Source organism: Rhea pennata, chromosome 14 (genome assembly GCF_028389875.1).
Source record: "Rhea pennata isolate bPtePen1 chromosome 14, bPtePen1.pri, whole genome shotgun sequence".
Classification (NCBI taxonomy): Eukaryota; Metazoa; Chordata; class Aves; order Rheiformes; family Rheidae; genus Rhea; species Rhea pennata.
In genome coordinates, this window is record NC_084676.1 from 21743231 (window position 1) to 21756957 (window position 13727).

Below are 13727 nucleotides of genomic sequence, written 5' to 3' on the forward strand. Positions count from 1 at the left end.
CACTGTATGTCTTTTTCCTCTTTTGCATATAGTTTTAGCATACCATATGTACTGTAAGGAGACGGTCCCTTCAATATTGAGTGCCTGACAATATGCACCCCAAAAGATGTGGCAGGTTCAACAGCACACGAACAAGAAGCTGTATGGCAGCTATGGCCATTGCTGCAGACGCTGAAAAACCAGCTGCTGTTGCACACACCATGGTAGCAAGCCAGTCGTTCCCTTTTGTTCAAGGGTGGCCTAAAGCAAAACTACAGCCTCAGAGTTCAGAAATGAGAGTTATTTCAGGTTCCCTGTGAAAAAGCTTGAAAATAGAACAGAGTTCGTATTATGAAGAAGGATGGAACACCCAATTTTACTTAAAACATGCAGAGCCACTATTACACTCAAGCCAGGATAGGATAAGTGATGGGTGCTTTCTGCACAGAGCTGGAATGGGTGTGTAATAGTCCTGCAATGGTTAAAATCTGCGCTTTGGTTACTGGCAAACTCTCCTCTGTGCTTTCAAGGGGTGAACAAGACTCCTAGCTAATGAACCTGGCAAATAGCAGGGGGCACAAAAATTCCTTGACTGACCTCATTACTGAGTGCTTGGAAAGCCTGCAGTGATATTTATCTTTCTTTTGTCACAGGTCAGCCTCCCTGTGAATTGCACAAATGTTGAATACTGTTACTAATGACTATTCCCCAGCCATTTAATGCTGTCCAGAAGCTTCCTTACGAACTCTTACTGCTTAGCATCAGGCTAAGCATGGCTCCACAGGACAGGAGCAGCAAGGCTCCTCTCCAAGCAAATCAGGAATACAAATAGAAAAGAGGATATTGTGCGGTAAGAAAAAGCAAAACGACCTCCACCATGAAATATCGGGAGCCAGTTTCCCCGGTTTTACAAAATTAGGTACTGAACTGCAAACACGTAAAAGTGTTTTAATTTGTTACCAAGGCAATGAGTCAGACTCAGATGGCAAGTCAAGAATAGAATAACAGGATTTCTGCAGTGTGGTAGGTTCACCTATTAAATACTGCGGTCAGGGGGGAGGCTGGAGGCTGAGACTCTTCGTCCTCCGTGTTAAACCTTCCCCACTGGTAGCTAGCCCTCGTCTTGGGGACCATGAAGCTGCAGCCCTTTAGAGGGGACAGGGAAGAGGCACCTTCATGGGCTGGCTACGCTTATAGTCCGGAGGCGAAGCTAAAAAGTGATCCGAAAGGAGAGGCTAGACCTTGACAAGAACGATACTGACCTATTGCTTCAATTTAAACTCTTCTCTTGCTCTTTCCTTCTGTGTTCTTCTCACAAGTAAAACCAAAGCACTTGTTTTTAAATGTTGGATATTGCTTTGTTATTATTTTTGGTGTAGTCAAACTCCATTTAGCATCAGGACTCCACTGGCAAAGGCACTGTGCAAACGAACAAAGAAACATGACTTTTATTCTTTTTCAAAAAAGCACTTTTCCTCAGGAGCTTGTAAAGTGGATATTTGAGCTTACCTTTGCACTTGATTTGGAGAACCTCCATTTTGTTTTGATGCCAGGATGGAGAAACAATTTAGGGCTCTAAGTGGAGAATAAATCAGATCACTTTAAGAGGATTTGCTCTGGGGCCCAGACAACTGATGTATCCAGAATTTCTTACTAGCTTTGCAGAGAAGAAAAAACAAGCCTATTTGGAAAAAAAACAAAACAAAACAAACATATTTGCTTGGATCTTGCATAGCTCACTTCTAGAATCTGTCTCATTTGGGAAATGGAACTTCGGAAAGGAGAAGAACAGCTTCTTTCTCTTACACCCGCTCTGGATAAGAGTAAACACATGCAAGATCACATTTAATCTTCAATCTGGAACTGATGCTGGTGCAAGGCCCAGCAGATCATCAGTTTCATGATGATTATTCATTTACCATCAAAATGTCTGCCAAGGAGATGTTGCAGAGTAGCAGAAGGACTTATCATCATTCAGCACTCCTCTGAAAAATTATGAAAACCAATCCTCTGGTTGTAGGGCAAACAGCAGTTGCAAGGCTCTGGCAGTTTTTAACAGCGGTAAGAACGGGGCACAAAGACACCTGCATTTTGCAAGCTTGCTAACGCCATGCTGAGCAGGTGGAGCACTGACTAGTTCAGCTCACAGTGCTCCCTTCCCTCCGGCAGGACAGCTTGGACTTGGAAAGCGTTCATCATCTCTAGCCTTGCGTCCCTTCAAGCAAGGGAGCACTGTTATTCCTGGCGGAGGGCAGGAGGTGATAGGAGAGTTAGTGCATTTCCTTTTTTCTAGCAAAAGGAGACTAGTGAAATAGCAGGAACAGAGAATGAGGCTCAGATGAAGGGAACAGAAGCAGAATACAGATTTCCTATTTGTGTTTTAAACAGCCTTTACTAAGAACTGTGACTCTGAAGCACAGAGCATCATGACTGGGCATGCCGAGCACTGACACATTTTGTTTTCGAAGCAGCTTAAAGCCATGACACACAGTTTAACCACTATCCCAGACTGCTGACAGCAGCAGAGACGAAAAATCTGATAGCATAGCCGTGAATGGAGGAGGCATAAAAACTTCTATGCCGACAATGCAGCTGAGACACAGCTGCTGTAGACACCACTAACAGCAAAGTTACTGCACCTCTCAGGAGGAGGTGCCTCACCATAGACAGTCCTTCCCCCTGCTGATCTCGTCTCCTTTTCCTCCTCAAGGAAAGATGCCTTCTTAGGCCTGTCCCTGCTCTGCCTCTGCCTAATAACGCTGTCTGCACAGAGGGATGTGCACTTACGAAATGGAGCCAAGTCCAGGTGTAATCCTTGCTTTGCAGGCGTCTTGGCACTAATTCTGCCTACCTGAAAATCACTCCCTGTGGTTTCACACCAAGTAATGCCTAATATGGCATTGTCCTCAGCTGGAGATGGTGTGAAGCGCTCCTGAGACACAGCCGAGGCGCTCCACCTCAGGGGTGGGTGCATTTCAGCCGTGAGTCATGAGCTTCTGCATGCAGAATTCTCGGAGCTCCTTTGGGATAAAAGCTGCTCTGTTTTCTCTTCAATCATTTTTCCCATGTTCTGTTTCACCTCTGCAGTACAGAACCAGAATGACAGCAGGCAAAGTTCGGAAGTGACGTGAGTTTTGATGTGGATGCATATCAAAAGCATATTAGTTGAAGATTATATAAGTGCTCCCATTTACCACTGATGTCACACCATAAGCAACCGTGGAGGTGCGCAAATGTAGCAACAGAGAAATTAGCCCTGTAAGCCTCAGCGACAGGCTCTAATACAAGGTTTTCGTAATCCTTTGGTTGCTTTTCAACTTTTTAGTCTGTAAATTACACCCACTTACACCTGTAACTTAAGAAACTGTTTTCCATATCCAGTTAAATGCATATAATTTACATCTCCAACTTCCCCATGAGTGAGCAGCTGCTCACACAAGGGTGCAGTGCAGCTCATTAGCTTTAGCCACGAGCAGCTTTAGCCTTATGTCTCGGAGACTTGAAAAGGAAATAAGGCAGATTTGGTAGGCACTATTATGGCACATTAACAGGAAAACCAGCTTTGTTCTCCTTGGTGCACAAACAGTCTGTGCTTGGAAGATGCGAGCAATCCTCCTTCGGGGAGAAATAACGCAGAAACCACCCAACTGTCTGAATCCTCCAAATATAATTATATGAAAAGATAGAAATGACAAGTTCACTTTTGATGGTTTTGTTCTATGTGACAAGGCTGAAGTTATCTCCTCTGTAGAAAAGCAGAAAAACAGAATTGTAATGGCAATTAATTTACATTCAAATAGCGCTTTTCATCCAACCGGATCCTACAGAGCCCTAAAAACTGTGCTAACTGATCACACAAAGGAAACGGGTGTAGGACTCATTCGTCCCATCTAAAATGCAGTCAATCTTTAGCATGATGTTCAGGGATACCTGCAAAAAGTTAGTAATCAAAATGAAGGGTAGTTTTTACAGACTATCTTTCTTTGCAAAAAAGCTGATGTTTCCTTTGGAGTCAATATGTAAATAAGAACCAGTTCTCCATTTACAGTAATTAAATCACTATTCATCATGAATGTGGCTTGGATATTGCTCTCAGATCTGCTCTGGACTTCCTGTTTGCCTTTGGGCAAGTCATTCAAACTCTCCCTGCCAACATTCCCCAAACATAAAGCAGGGATAATATTTCCTTCACCCCACCCTTCATCTGTGCTGTCTTTTTAGATTACTTACTCTTCAGGGCAAGAACTACTTGTTATGATGTTTGCACAGCACTTGGCCCAGTGGTAACCTCAGCAGTGGCCTCCAGGTAATACCATAATATAAATGACAGCAGTGACAGCTGGCCATCTAGCTCTTGTCATTGAGTTCTTAGACTACGTGGCTGGGTCAGAGCACAAGTTTTCCATTTCCTGCGTGCTTCATATATTCTGGGTATTTCTGTGCTGTGAAACAGCCTGTCACATGCACTGCCAAGGTCCCCACAGTGAAAATCACATATATATATGTGCATATGCCATAGATATATAGGCCTAAGCAGCTATCATCCGGCTCTGGATTGCTCACGTAACCAGAGGCTTTGAGAGAAGAGGCCAGCTGTCCTTGCGATGGGGATTCCTGAGCAAGCAAAGTAACTACAAACACACCACTAACAGCTGGCAAACGCTTGCTTTTAACATCACCAAACATCAGTTACATGCAAACTAAGCTTACGCAAAATTCTTTTGCTCTGTTGCACCTCCTTTTGGGTCACAGCACTGCTCCTCTTCACTACAGGGGTGTGCTCTGTTCCCCAACGCCCTTGCTCAGCCTGGGCCAAAGTAGGGACCAGCCTGCCCTAACACATCTACAAACAGCCTTATCCAGCTGCAGTGCTCAGCTGCAGTATCTTGGGCAGTGAAAGGTGCCTTCACCTATTGCTTATCACCTCTTTACGTCTTGTAGGAATTCTTTAAATATATGGAGAAATGTTACGTAGGAAGAACTTCCTCCATCCTTTGATACTGATACTCTTTCTTCATGGTGGGGGCAGGGAGAGGATCTTTCAAACACCTCAGTCAAGTTTAATATTTGAACTATCCTTGGACTCCCGCTGACCAGGCATTGAGCCAGGATGGTGCAGTTAGAGGCACACAGGATCCAGTTTCACGTTTCCCTTAAAAACTCAACAACTACCAGCTCCCAGCATTCGTAAGCTTCAGTGCTCAGCACGGCTGGATTTTGGTCACCTCTAACTGATACCAGAAAAGCTCCAAATGGCTCCAAAGAATTAGAGGCTCCAAAATAAAAAAATAATCAAAAAACACTTGCAAATTGAACCTGAAGTGTCTAGTGGGAGAGAAATCAAACTGGAAGACATCCAGGACTGGATTTCTTTTCTTCCTGGCAATGATTAGCACCATCCTAGAAATAAATTGCTCTTCTCAAGGAGGTTGTTATGTGTTACAGAAATCAGGCATCTATAGCAATATCACTGCCTCTGCACAGCGTGGATATTTAACTCTTTTGCACAAAAAATGCAGTGCTGGAACAGAATACAGAGTTGCAAGCGCAGCGTGGGAGCGTGTCACCTTCCATTTCGGCTCAGGATCACACACCAAAGAATGACTATGTCTCCACTCTGCAGTACCTCTGCTTCTCAATGTCCTGCTATGATTTTTGGGTGGCACATCGGGGGCTAGCCTTGCTTTTCACAGCTCATTTACAATATTCCAGTTCTATTTCTGGTCAGCTGATTTTCTTCCAGCCTGATAGTGACTGCAGCCTGATTCCTTAACACTCAGTGTAGAACAGTTCTCCAACTGCTCCTAAAATTTCTGACCTTCAGAAGCCAATGGTCTATGGACATTTAGCACCTGAATCTGTTTTCTTATACGCAAGACCCTTGGGAATAATTGTCTTCCTGCAAGTGAAGTTCACCCACAAAACCGAGATCAGAATCAGGCCCTTATTATTTAGTGCAAAAATATTTTGTCAGTCTGAGAAGAGACCACCAGCTTGAGATGGCTTTCGGTATTCCAGGGAATAGATGCAGGTAGGAGCAACTCCAGGGCATCCCCTTTGCAGTGTTACTAAAATCAGAGCTGGGAAAACCACTTGGGTGCAAACCCAAACTTGTCTGAGACAATTCCTAACCAAATCTGCCAAAAGCCCCTTCAGCCTCGGGAATCCATCTCTACCACTTAAATCAGCAGTGAGCTAGCACAGGGTTACGTGGATGGGCAGTTAAAATGTTGCTGTCAAACAGAGGTGCATTCACCTCGGCTGAAGTAAGAAAATGTCCAAACAAAAAAAACAAACCAAAACAAAAAGTGTGTTCCTAAGGTTCACTCCTACTGAAACATATTTTCTTCCCCTTTGGAAGGCAGCAAACAGGGTAAACAAAGTATTTGCACAGTTCTTCCCTGGTGGAGACTGCCGTTCACTAAGATGGACACGCGGCCTGATTTTATTTTACGTTACTGGAGTCAGAGTGCTCGGGAAACGGGAGGAATCCGCTTTGACATCCTCAGCCCAGTCTCACGGAGTTTGTTTGTGCTGAGCCTTGTTTGGAGATGGGATGAAAGCGTACTCGGCTTCCAGCTGCAGGGAAGTTCACGCTCCCCTTCCAGTGCCCCCCCCGCGTACCGCGGCAGCAGCCTGCTCTGCTCGCGGAAACGCGGAGCGTCACCAGCCGGGTCACGCTGCCCGGCGCCGCGCTTCGGCGTGGAATCGCTGCCCGGGGCCAGCAACACGCTCCGCGCTGGCCAGAGATCTCTTCAGAAATCGCTGTTCTTCCTAACTGTATTTTTCTTCCTTTCCTGGCAAGTTTTGATGTGTCTCTCTGGTCATCCCTCTGCCCTTTCTTTATACTAGTGCCTGTATATTGTGTGATCCTATAATAATCTGGTGACACTAACAAGGAAGTTATAACTAGTTCATTTAAGATAATTACAGTGTGCATTTCCCCCAGCTATGAAGAGACGGTTTAAATTGCTTCCTTATGCACACACATAACATTTTTAATTTGCTTCTTTGTTTTATATGGAGGGAGACTCAGATGTGTTGGATGATTGCCCTAGCACAGTTGATGCCAGACACTGAGAATAATAATAATAATAATAATAAAATATTTTCTCCCATATCAGCCTCAAATGCACTAGCTATGGGGAAAATGCACTGAAGTGCATCTGCTGTCATCACTGCTGGTGGTACAGTGGCCAAGGAGAAAAAAAAATAACTTGCATAGAGATGGTGCACTACATTGCAGCAGTGACGTGGAGTTTCTTAAGCCTTCAGTTTACCTGCTGTATTTTCTCACCTGAAATTCATAACTGTTCTGTAAGCAGATTCACAAGGTTCTCACTAGCCCCAATGACCAGCCTCACTTGCTGCAAGGAGTGGGCAAAATTGTTTTCTAGCCATGCAGAGAGCTTGAGATACCTCCCAAAGGGCTCTGTAATGAACAATTCATATTTCACTCAGGCATGACGGAAAAAAAATGGAGAGAAAAAAAAAAGTAGTAGAAAAAATGAAGCAGGGTAAGAAGCAGGCAGCTGAAAAAGTTATGCCCAATCACAAACCATGGAGATCGAGAAAAAGGCTTTTTGGGGGAGAGAGGTAGTTCTTTTTACAGTAATCAAAGGCACACATTTCCACTAGCTAGAAAAATTGCATTTCCTCAGCCCTGAAATACACATGAGTTCAGGTTTATAAACTCTAACTGGACAAATTCCCAAAATCTTGCAAATTTGTAAAACATCACATTGGTCTATTCCTACTTGATATCACAAAAAGTATTTCTGGATGCTTTAATGTACTAAATTATTCCCTTTTTAATGTACTAATTATTCCTTCAACTTCCAACTAATTTTAGAAGCTTTCACATAAGAGAATGTGAAAGACATGCCTCTTTTTCTTTAATTTAGTCCAGAAGTGCAGTACTGCATGCCATCACGGAAAAAAATCTTTTCCTTTCACTAGTGCCTATTATTTTTTCATACTTGCTGCTGCTTCAATACTGGACAGCAATTTGGGGTTCTAAATACATGCAAAGTTGATAGGAGTGGAATGATCCTGAAAATAAAATAAACAACCAGAAATTTATTCTGCACAGGTTTTCAACAATTTTTAATTAAGCTTTACGTGGAGCCTTTTGTAGCATTTTTCAAGCTGAATTTAACAAGAGATGCTGAAGCCAATGTTTGGGCAACATTTGGGCTGAACATCTTGCTGCCACCAGCAACTCATGAAAGTTTAAGCAACTAGACAAATTAACAGGAAAAAATCCATCAAAAGTTAAATACAAGGACACCATGTCCGACTCAGGAACTCGGGCACACTTCAAGCCCAGGAACGGGACCGGCCGTGCACGCAGCCCCATCCTACCTCCAGGCATACCTGTTCTTTATTGCTGAGTTTAATTAGCACGCTGGCTTCTGCTGCTACAATTAACCTACTTTAAATAAGGCTAACCAGATTTCTTGTAGAGGATCCAGTGCAAATCTAAGCATGGACAGAAACCAATCACAGCCTGAGCAAGGAATCAGGATTTAGATGTGCTCAGAGCTGCCGGCACTGCTGTGTATAAGCACCGTAGGGAACGATAAGAAAGGACAGGAGATGGCTGTAGAGGGTTTCTACTTGCTTCTCTCAGCAGGGTTGTTTAGTGCAGGTTTATTTAGTTACTTTTCTTTTATACATCCTCTGAACACGCTAAAAAACGGTGACCCGGATGCATGTTTTTCTGAATGCTTCAGCTAGAAGATGGAGCGCGTGAAACTCCTCTGAAGGAGGAGAGCAACCTGTACAGTGAAAACTTCGTCGGTAGCTCCGTGGGGGTAGACAAAGGCTTGTTTTATATCCTAAAAAAAGTTGAGCAATCAATGGGGTTTTTTTTGGCTCAGTTTGGCTCAGTTTGAGCAGACAAACAAAATCTAAAAAGGCAAAGTAAAACTTTGGAAAAAAATGACTTGGATCTTAAAAAATAATAGATTGAATTGAAAGAGGTTTTTGATGAAATTAAGATCTTGAAAAGCTTAATTCCAAGTTAATTTCAGTTGATTCCAAAACGAAGTGCTTTGTTTTGCTATGGCTCTTTTAGTCCTTCTCCTCTTTTTAAATGACATTGATTTTTAAATATTACTGTTATTAAAGTATTAAAATATTAGAAAAAATATTTTGGCAGTTCCAAAGAACATATTGTGAAAATATCAGTTATCAAGTGCTGAAACAGTTCAGCGTGATTACAATTTTCCCTTTTCACAAAATTAGAAACATGCATCAAATCTAATGTGACTCTTCATAACAACATCAGTCCTTTTGAAACTTAATTCTGAGGTGTTTTTAATTGGATGTTCGTGGAACACGACTGGTCTCCTGGTTCTAGCCCCTTCTAGTGGAAGGGGAACATTTGGCTGATTCTGTTTGCAGTGATAACAAAAGAATGAACTGCTGGATTACACCCAGATTTGAGCTACCTCCATTTCTAATCCAAAATCCTAGTGAACTGTAAAGCCAACAGAGACATTCCTTGGATTACAGTGAGCTTTGGAGGTGAATAGAGTCACACACGATGAAGAAGCATCAGCATTCGTGTAATTCGTTGACAAGATGGCAGTGATGGAATAGGCTAATGCTGCTTCGTGGAGCTCAGAATTAGCACCAACTTCCAGAATACAAAAATTCTAACTACTTGATAAATGAAGAGAAATGAATCTCATCTGTGGTCTCTTCCTGTATAATTAAGCATAAACATAAGTGTTTCTCATGAATAATGTGCAAAGGCAAATTGAGTATTTTTTCGACGCTGAAGATGCATATAAGCGTTAACTACTACACATTTATCTCCGTAAAAGGTTTGCAAGAAATGTCGATGAGTGGATAGAAGAGCTCAGCTATCTGAAGTCCTGTGCAAAGTTAGGGCTGTCTCTCACATGCCCAGATTGAATCTGCTGACCAGCTGAGGAATTGTGGAGCTAGAGGGGAAAGCAGAAATGAGAACAGAAGGAAAAGTGCAGAAGACAAAACGTGGCGTGCGGGCTGCTGAATGGCAGGCTTAGACAGAGGCTCTGCCAGGCACAGGAGAAAACCTGCATGAAGGAAAGGCAAGAAGTGAGTGGGAGGAGAGGAAGGAAGCTTTAGGAACCGGAGGATGGCTAGAGAGAGGGGGGCGTGAGAGGTGGCGTAGGAAGAAACGACACAGAGAGAGATGTGCAACCACGACTGCAAAGCCCTCTCACAGTGAATACAGTCAACCTGACCTGGAAGGAGGGGGTAAGCAAGCTGCACAAGCAAATGCTGTTTCCACTTATTTCTGTGCAGTCTAAGGCCGCCAGACCTGCACGTCCTCCGTGAAGCAAGCAGAAGCTCAGCCCAGTCCTCCCGGCCCGCCGCACCACGCAGCGCGTGCTCCACATCTGGCATGAGGAGCCTCTCCCAGCTCCCACAAAGCTGGTGGGGTCGGCGTCAGCTGGCTTAGAGTCAGAAGACCCTGACAGTCTTTTCCAGACAAATCAGCAGCTACTAACAGCGCCAGCTGCACCTTGCCTGCCAGTCACACCACTTCAAATATTACAGCAACTCTGAACAGGACCTACCTGAAGTAGTTTAGCAGCCCGCTCACGTCCCATCAGAAGGTGCATCTCCTGTCCTTGTGCAGCTGAGCTGTGTAATGATTTCTTTTTTTTCCTGTAGCAGCCACAAATGTGGCAGACTTGGTAGGAATTACAGGACATAGCTCCAAACCTGTCACAGCGGACAGCAGCCTGCTGCGGGGCTCCTGCCTGGAGCACGGGATGCTTCGTGTCTCAAGCAAGGACAGCATCACCCCGTGGTTTCTGCGGGGTAACTTGCTGAAAAAAAAACCACATTTTCTCCAATTCCTCAATGGAAGATAGATACTAGGGAATGTGTCTCTCCCACCTGAGACTGACGGGAGGGTTGTTCTTGGGCAGCAGAGTCCTTGGGCCCAGGCTCGCACGGGGCTGGGGCCGGGGCGCAGGACTTGCCATGGGGCAGGTCGCAAGAGACTGCGTCAGCTCTGCGTGGGCATCTCTCGGCACCGAGGTGAGGGTCACAGCAGCATGGTGAAACATCCTTCCAAGCTTCCGAGACCTCCCGTGTCTTCCAGGAGCTCTCAGGGGTGATCGGCCACTCTGCAGAGGCTACCCGACTAGTTCTTTAAGCTAGTGGGGTAAATCCCATGAAGTCCTAACGTCACGCATGCACCTATCCTGTCTAAACAGTCTTCAGCTATTTATCCTGGCTTGCACTCCCATTCCATTAAAATTAATTCATGAAGTACTTGATCACCATTTTCTTTTATCCGAAGGAAAGAAAGAATATTCTACTTTCCTCAGCATCCCATTGCTTGCTCATCTTTCCCCAGGTAGTAATAGATATGCATGTGTGTTTACTACTAGCACAAACTAACAGGATGGCTTAATTAGAATGAAGCATTAAATTAGTTGGTTCCTGTTTCAAATGCTTTGAAGCAAATGTCATGCTTGGAGCGCTTCTCCTCTCGGTTCCTTCTCCGACCAAGGATGAGCGTTGGCGAGCACTGCACGATCATTCCCATGATCTTTTCCACACATCGAGACCAGAAGTCAGATTTCTCCCTCCTGCCCACTCAACCTGGCAGAGGGGAGCCAGCGCTGGGCGATTCAGGGGGCGACATGTCCCCGGGACACCCTGCATTTCACTTCCCTCCACCAAAAAAGATCAAGCTCTTCAGAGACGGGAGCAAAAGATGGTTAAAAGCCTTATATCACTGACAACAGTGAATGAATCCGTTCGTTTTTACCCATCTAAAGGGCCAGCAGAAGGACAGAACACAACTCTTTTCCCTGATGAACATCTTTTCCCAGTGTTTTGCATTTCACATAATTGTGGTGTTGCAAATGACAATAACAAACCAACTGCTTATTTATTTTAGGATGGAGTTTTGTGGAACACACTCACGTCCCATAAATCTGCTCGCTCACTCGTGGTATCTCCATCAGTCTTTAGCACAGGCACCTACAGATAAAAGCTTCTCAGTTTTCCAGATTTACTGTGTGCGCAGCCCCATAAAATGCATATCTAGAACAGCTACATAAAGAGCACAAATCATCAGCATATCTGCACTCATATTCTAGGCAAAATATGTGCCAGACTTTTCTCACACTGTACCTCTTGGGATTGCAGTAATGAGTCCAGGGATGGCTCTAGTTTTCATTCAGCCATCTAAATGATCTGTTGTACTGTGTATTACATGGGAGTTTTCCAGTATTAATAAAGGTCAGTAAAGTGGTTATTTTAAGTTGTAGTTTCATTTTGATGAAATTCAAGATGGTAAAATTCTTTCATCTCTTTTGGATGTGGTATATCTCTTCTTTCCGCTCACACTGTACTGCAACAGCAGCAACATTAAGAAAGTCTCTCTTCCTGTAATTCAGATTAAAGACAGAAACAGAGTCACGGTTACAGTGTTAAAGTAAGGAGATTACCTGGGAAAGTAGTACCCTGCACTTTCTTTGCTCTTCTAGCTTTTTCTGAAACATGCATTGCTGGCCACTTCAGGAGATAGCAAGTGGGTTAGCTGGACCACTGATGTGACCACCAGTTATTCTAAAATAGAAATATTTGAGTTCATTAAAATAGGCATTTGATTATAGGAAAACTTATAGGAGATAATAAGATCCCATGAGAAGACTAGCTTAAGGAATTTATTGTTTCTTGATGTTCTTAAACAAGCTGAGCCTGCTTTTCATCTTGATACAAATTTAGAATAGGAGCTTATCTTCAGTAGAAAAAGACAAGAAGAAAGGTTGTGGGTAGGTAATCACAATAAATGCTTGCCTAAGCCTTAGACCTCTAACCTTTTCCCACTAATTACCAATGCTTTGGGGACATTCTACCTACATCAACGATCACTGTCACAGATGAATTCTTAGGATTCCTTCTCGTCCCACAGGTTCCACGAGCCAAGGCCCTGTACAGCTACCGCGGGCACAATCCCGGGGAACTGAGGTTCAATAAAGGAGACATCATCATGTTACTCCGGCAGCTGGATGAAAACTGGTATTTGGGCGAGATCAATGGCATCAGCGGTGTTTTCCCAGCCAGCTCTGTACAGGTCATCAAGCATCTGCCGCTGCCACCACCCCTCTGTAGAGCACTTTACAACTTTGACCTAAGAAGCAGGGACAAAAATGAAAACAAAGATTGCCTGACATTTCATAAGGTAACACCACCCTTTCAGCAGCCAGAGGCTGGGTATTATGGGTTGGGCTGTTTTTCCACTTTAGATTGTGTCATATCCTACAACTTTACAGCTCCATAGTATCCTTCTTTTTAAAATCTTTAAGCTCTGTACAAAAATCAGTAAGGTCACCAAGCCCCACTAGTGTATCAGACTCTGACATCAGTGGCTGAAAAATCTCCCACCTAACTTCCCCGAGGACACGCACTGATATCTACGAAACGAGGAGCATCTAGAGAGGGATGCAAGCAGAGTCCGTGAGCAGCAGTTTCAGTCCTTTGTCTCAGCTTCTCTGCAAGGCTCCTCTCATCAGCCAGGAATGGGAGACGGTTGCAGTCTACCTTCAGTACCAAAGCACTCCAGTGGTATCTTTAAAAGATGCTTAATGACAGATCAAAGAAAATTGCTTCCAAGTCCAGGGATATATTGTTTAGACACAGACACCTTGAACATATTTGGCAAATCTGTTAGAAACATACAGTCACAGAGCAATACCTGAACTTTGTATTCCCCAAAGGTCACAGAG

At 43.9% G+C, this 13727-nt stretch overlaps 1 protein-coding gene and 1 long non-coding RNA gene across 2 annotated transcripts in view; one reads left to right on the forward strand and one right to left on the reverse strand.

Annotated features, from left to right (window-relative positions):
* SH3RF2 (SH3 domain containing ring finger 2) overlaps window positions 1–13727 on the forward strand; it is a 47767-nt gene that overhangs the window by 6130 nt on the left and 27910 nt on the right. Inside the window, exon 2 of the mRNA XM_062587262.1 lies at window positions 12914–13183. Within this exon, the coding sequence (XP_062443246.1) occupies window positions 12914–13183 (270 nt within the window). The remainder of the gene's footprint in view (window positions 1–12913; window positions 13184–13727) is intronic.
* LOC134146753 (uncharacterized) lies at window positions 1247–13577 on the reverse strand. Its single transcript, XR_009959877.1, has 5 exons — window positions 13410–13577; window positions 12862–13132; window positions 10554–12384; window positions 1489–1660; window positions 1247–1398 (listed from the first exon to the last, which is right to left on the reverse strand). It is a non-coding gene; the product is annotated as an uncharacterized LOC134146753 (long non-coding RNA).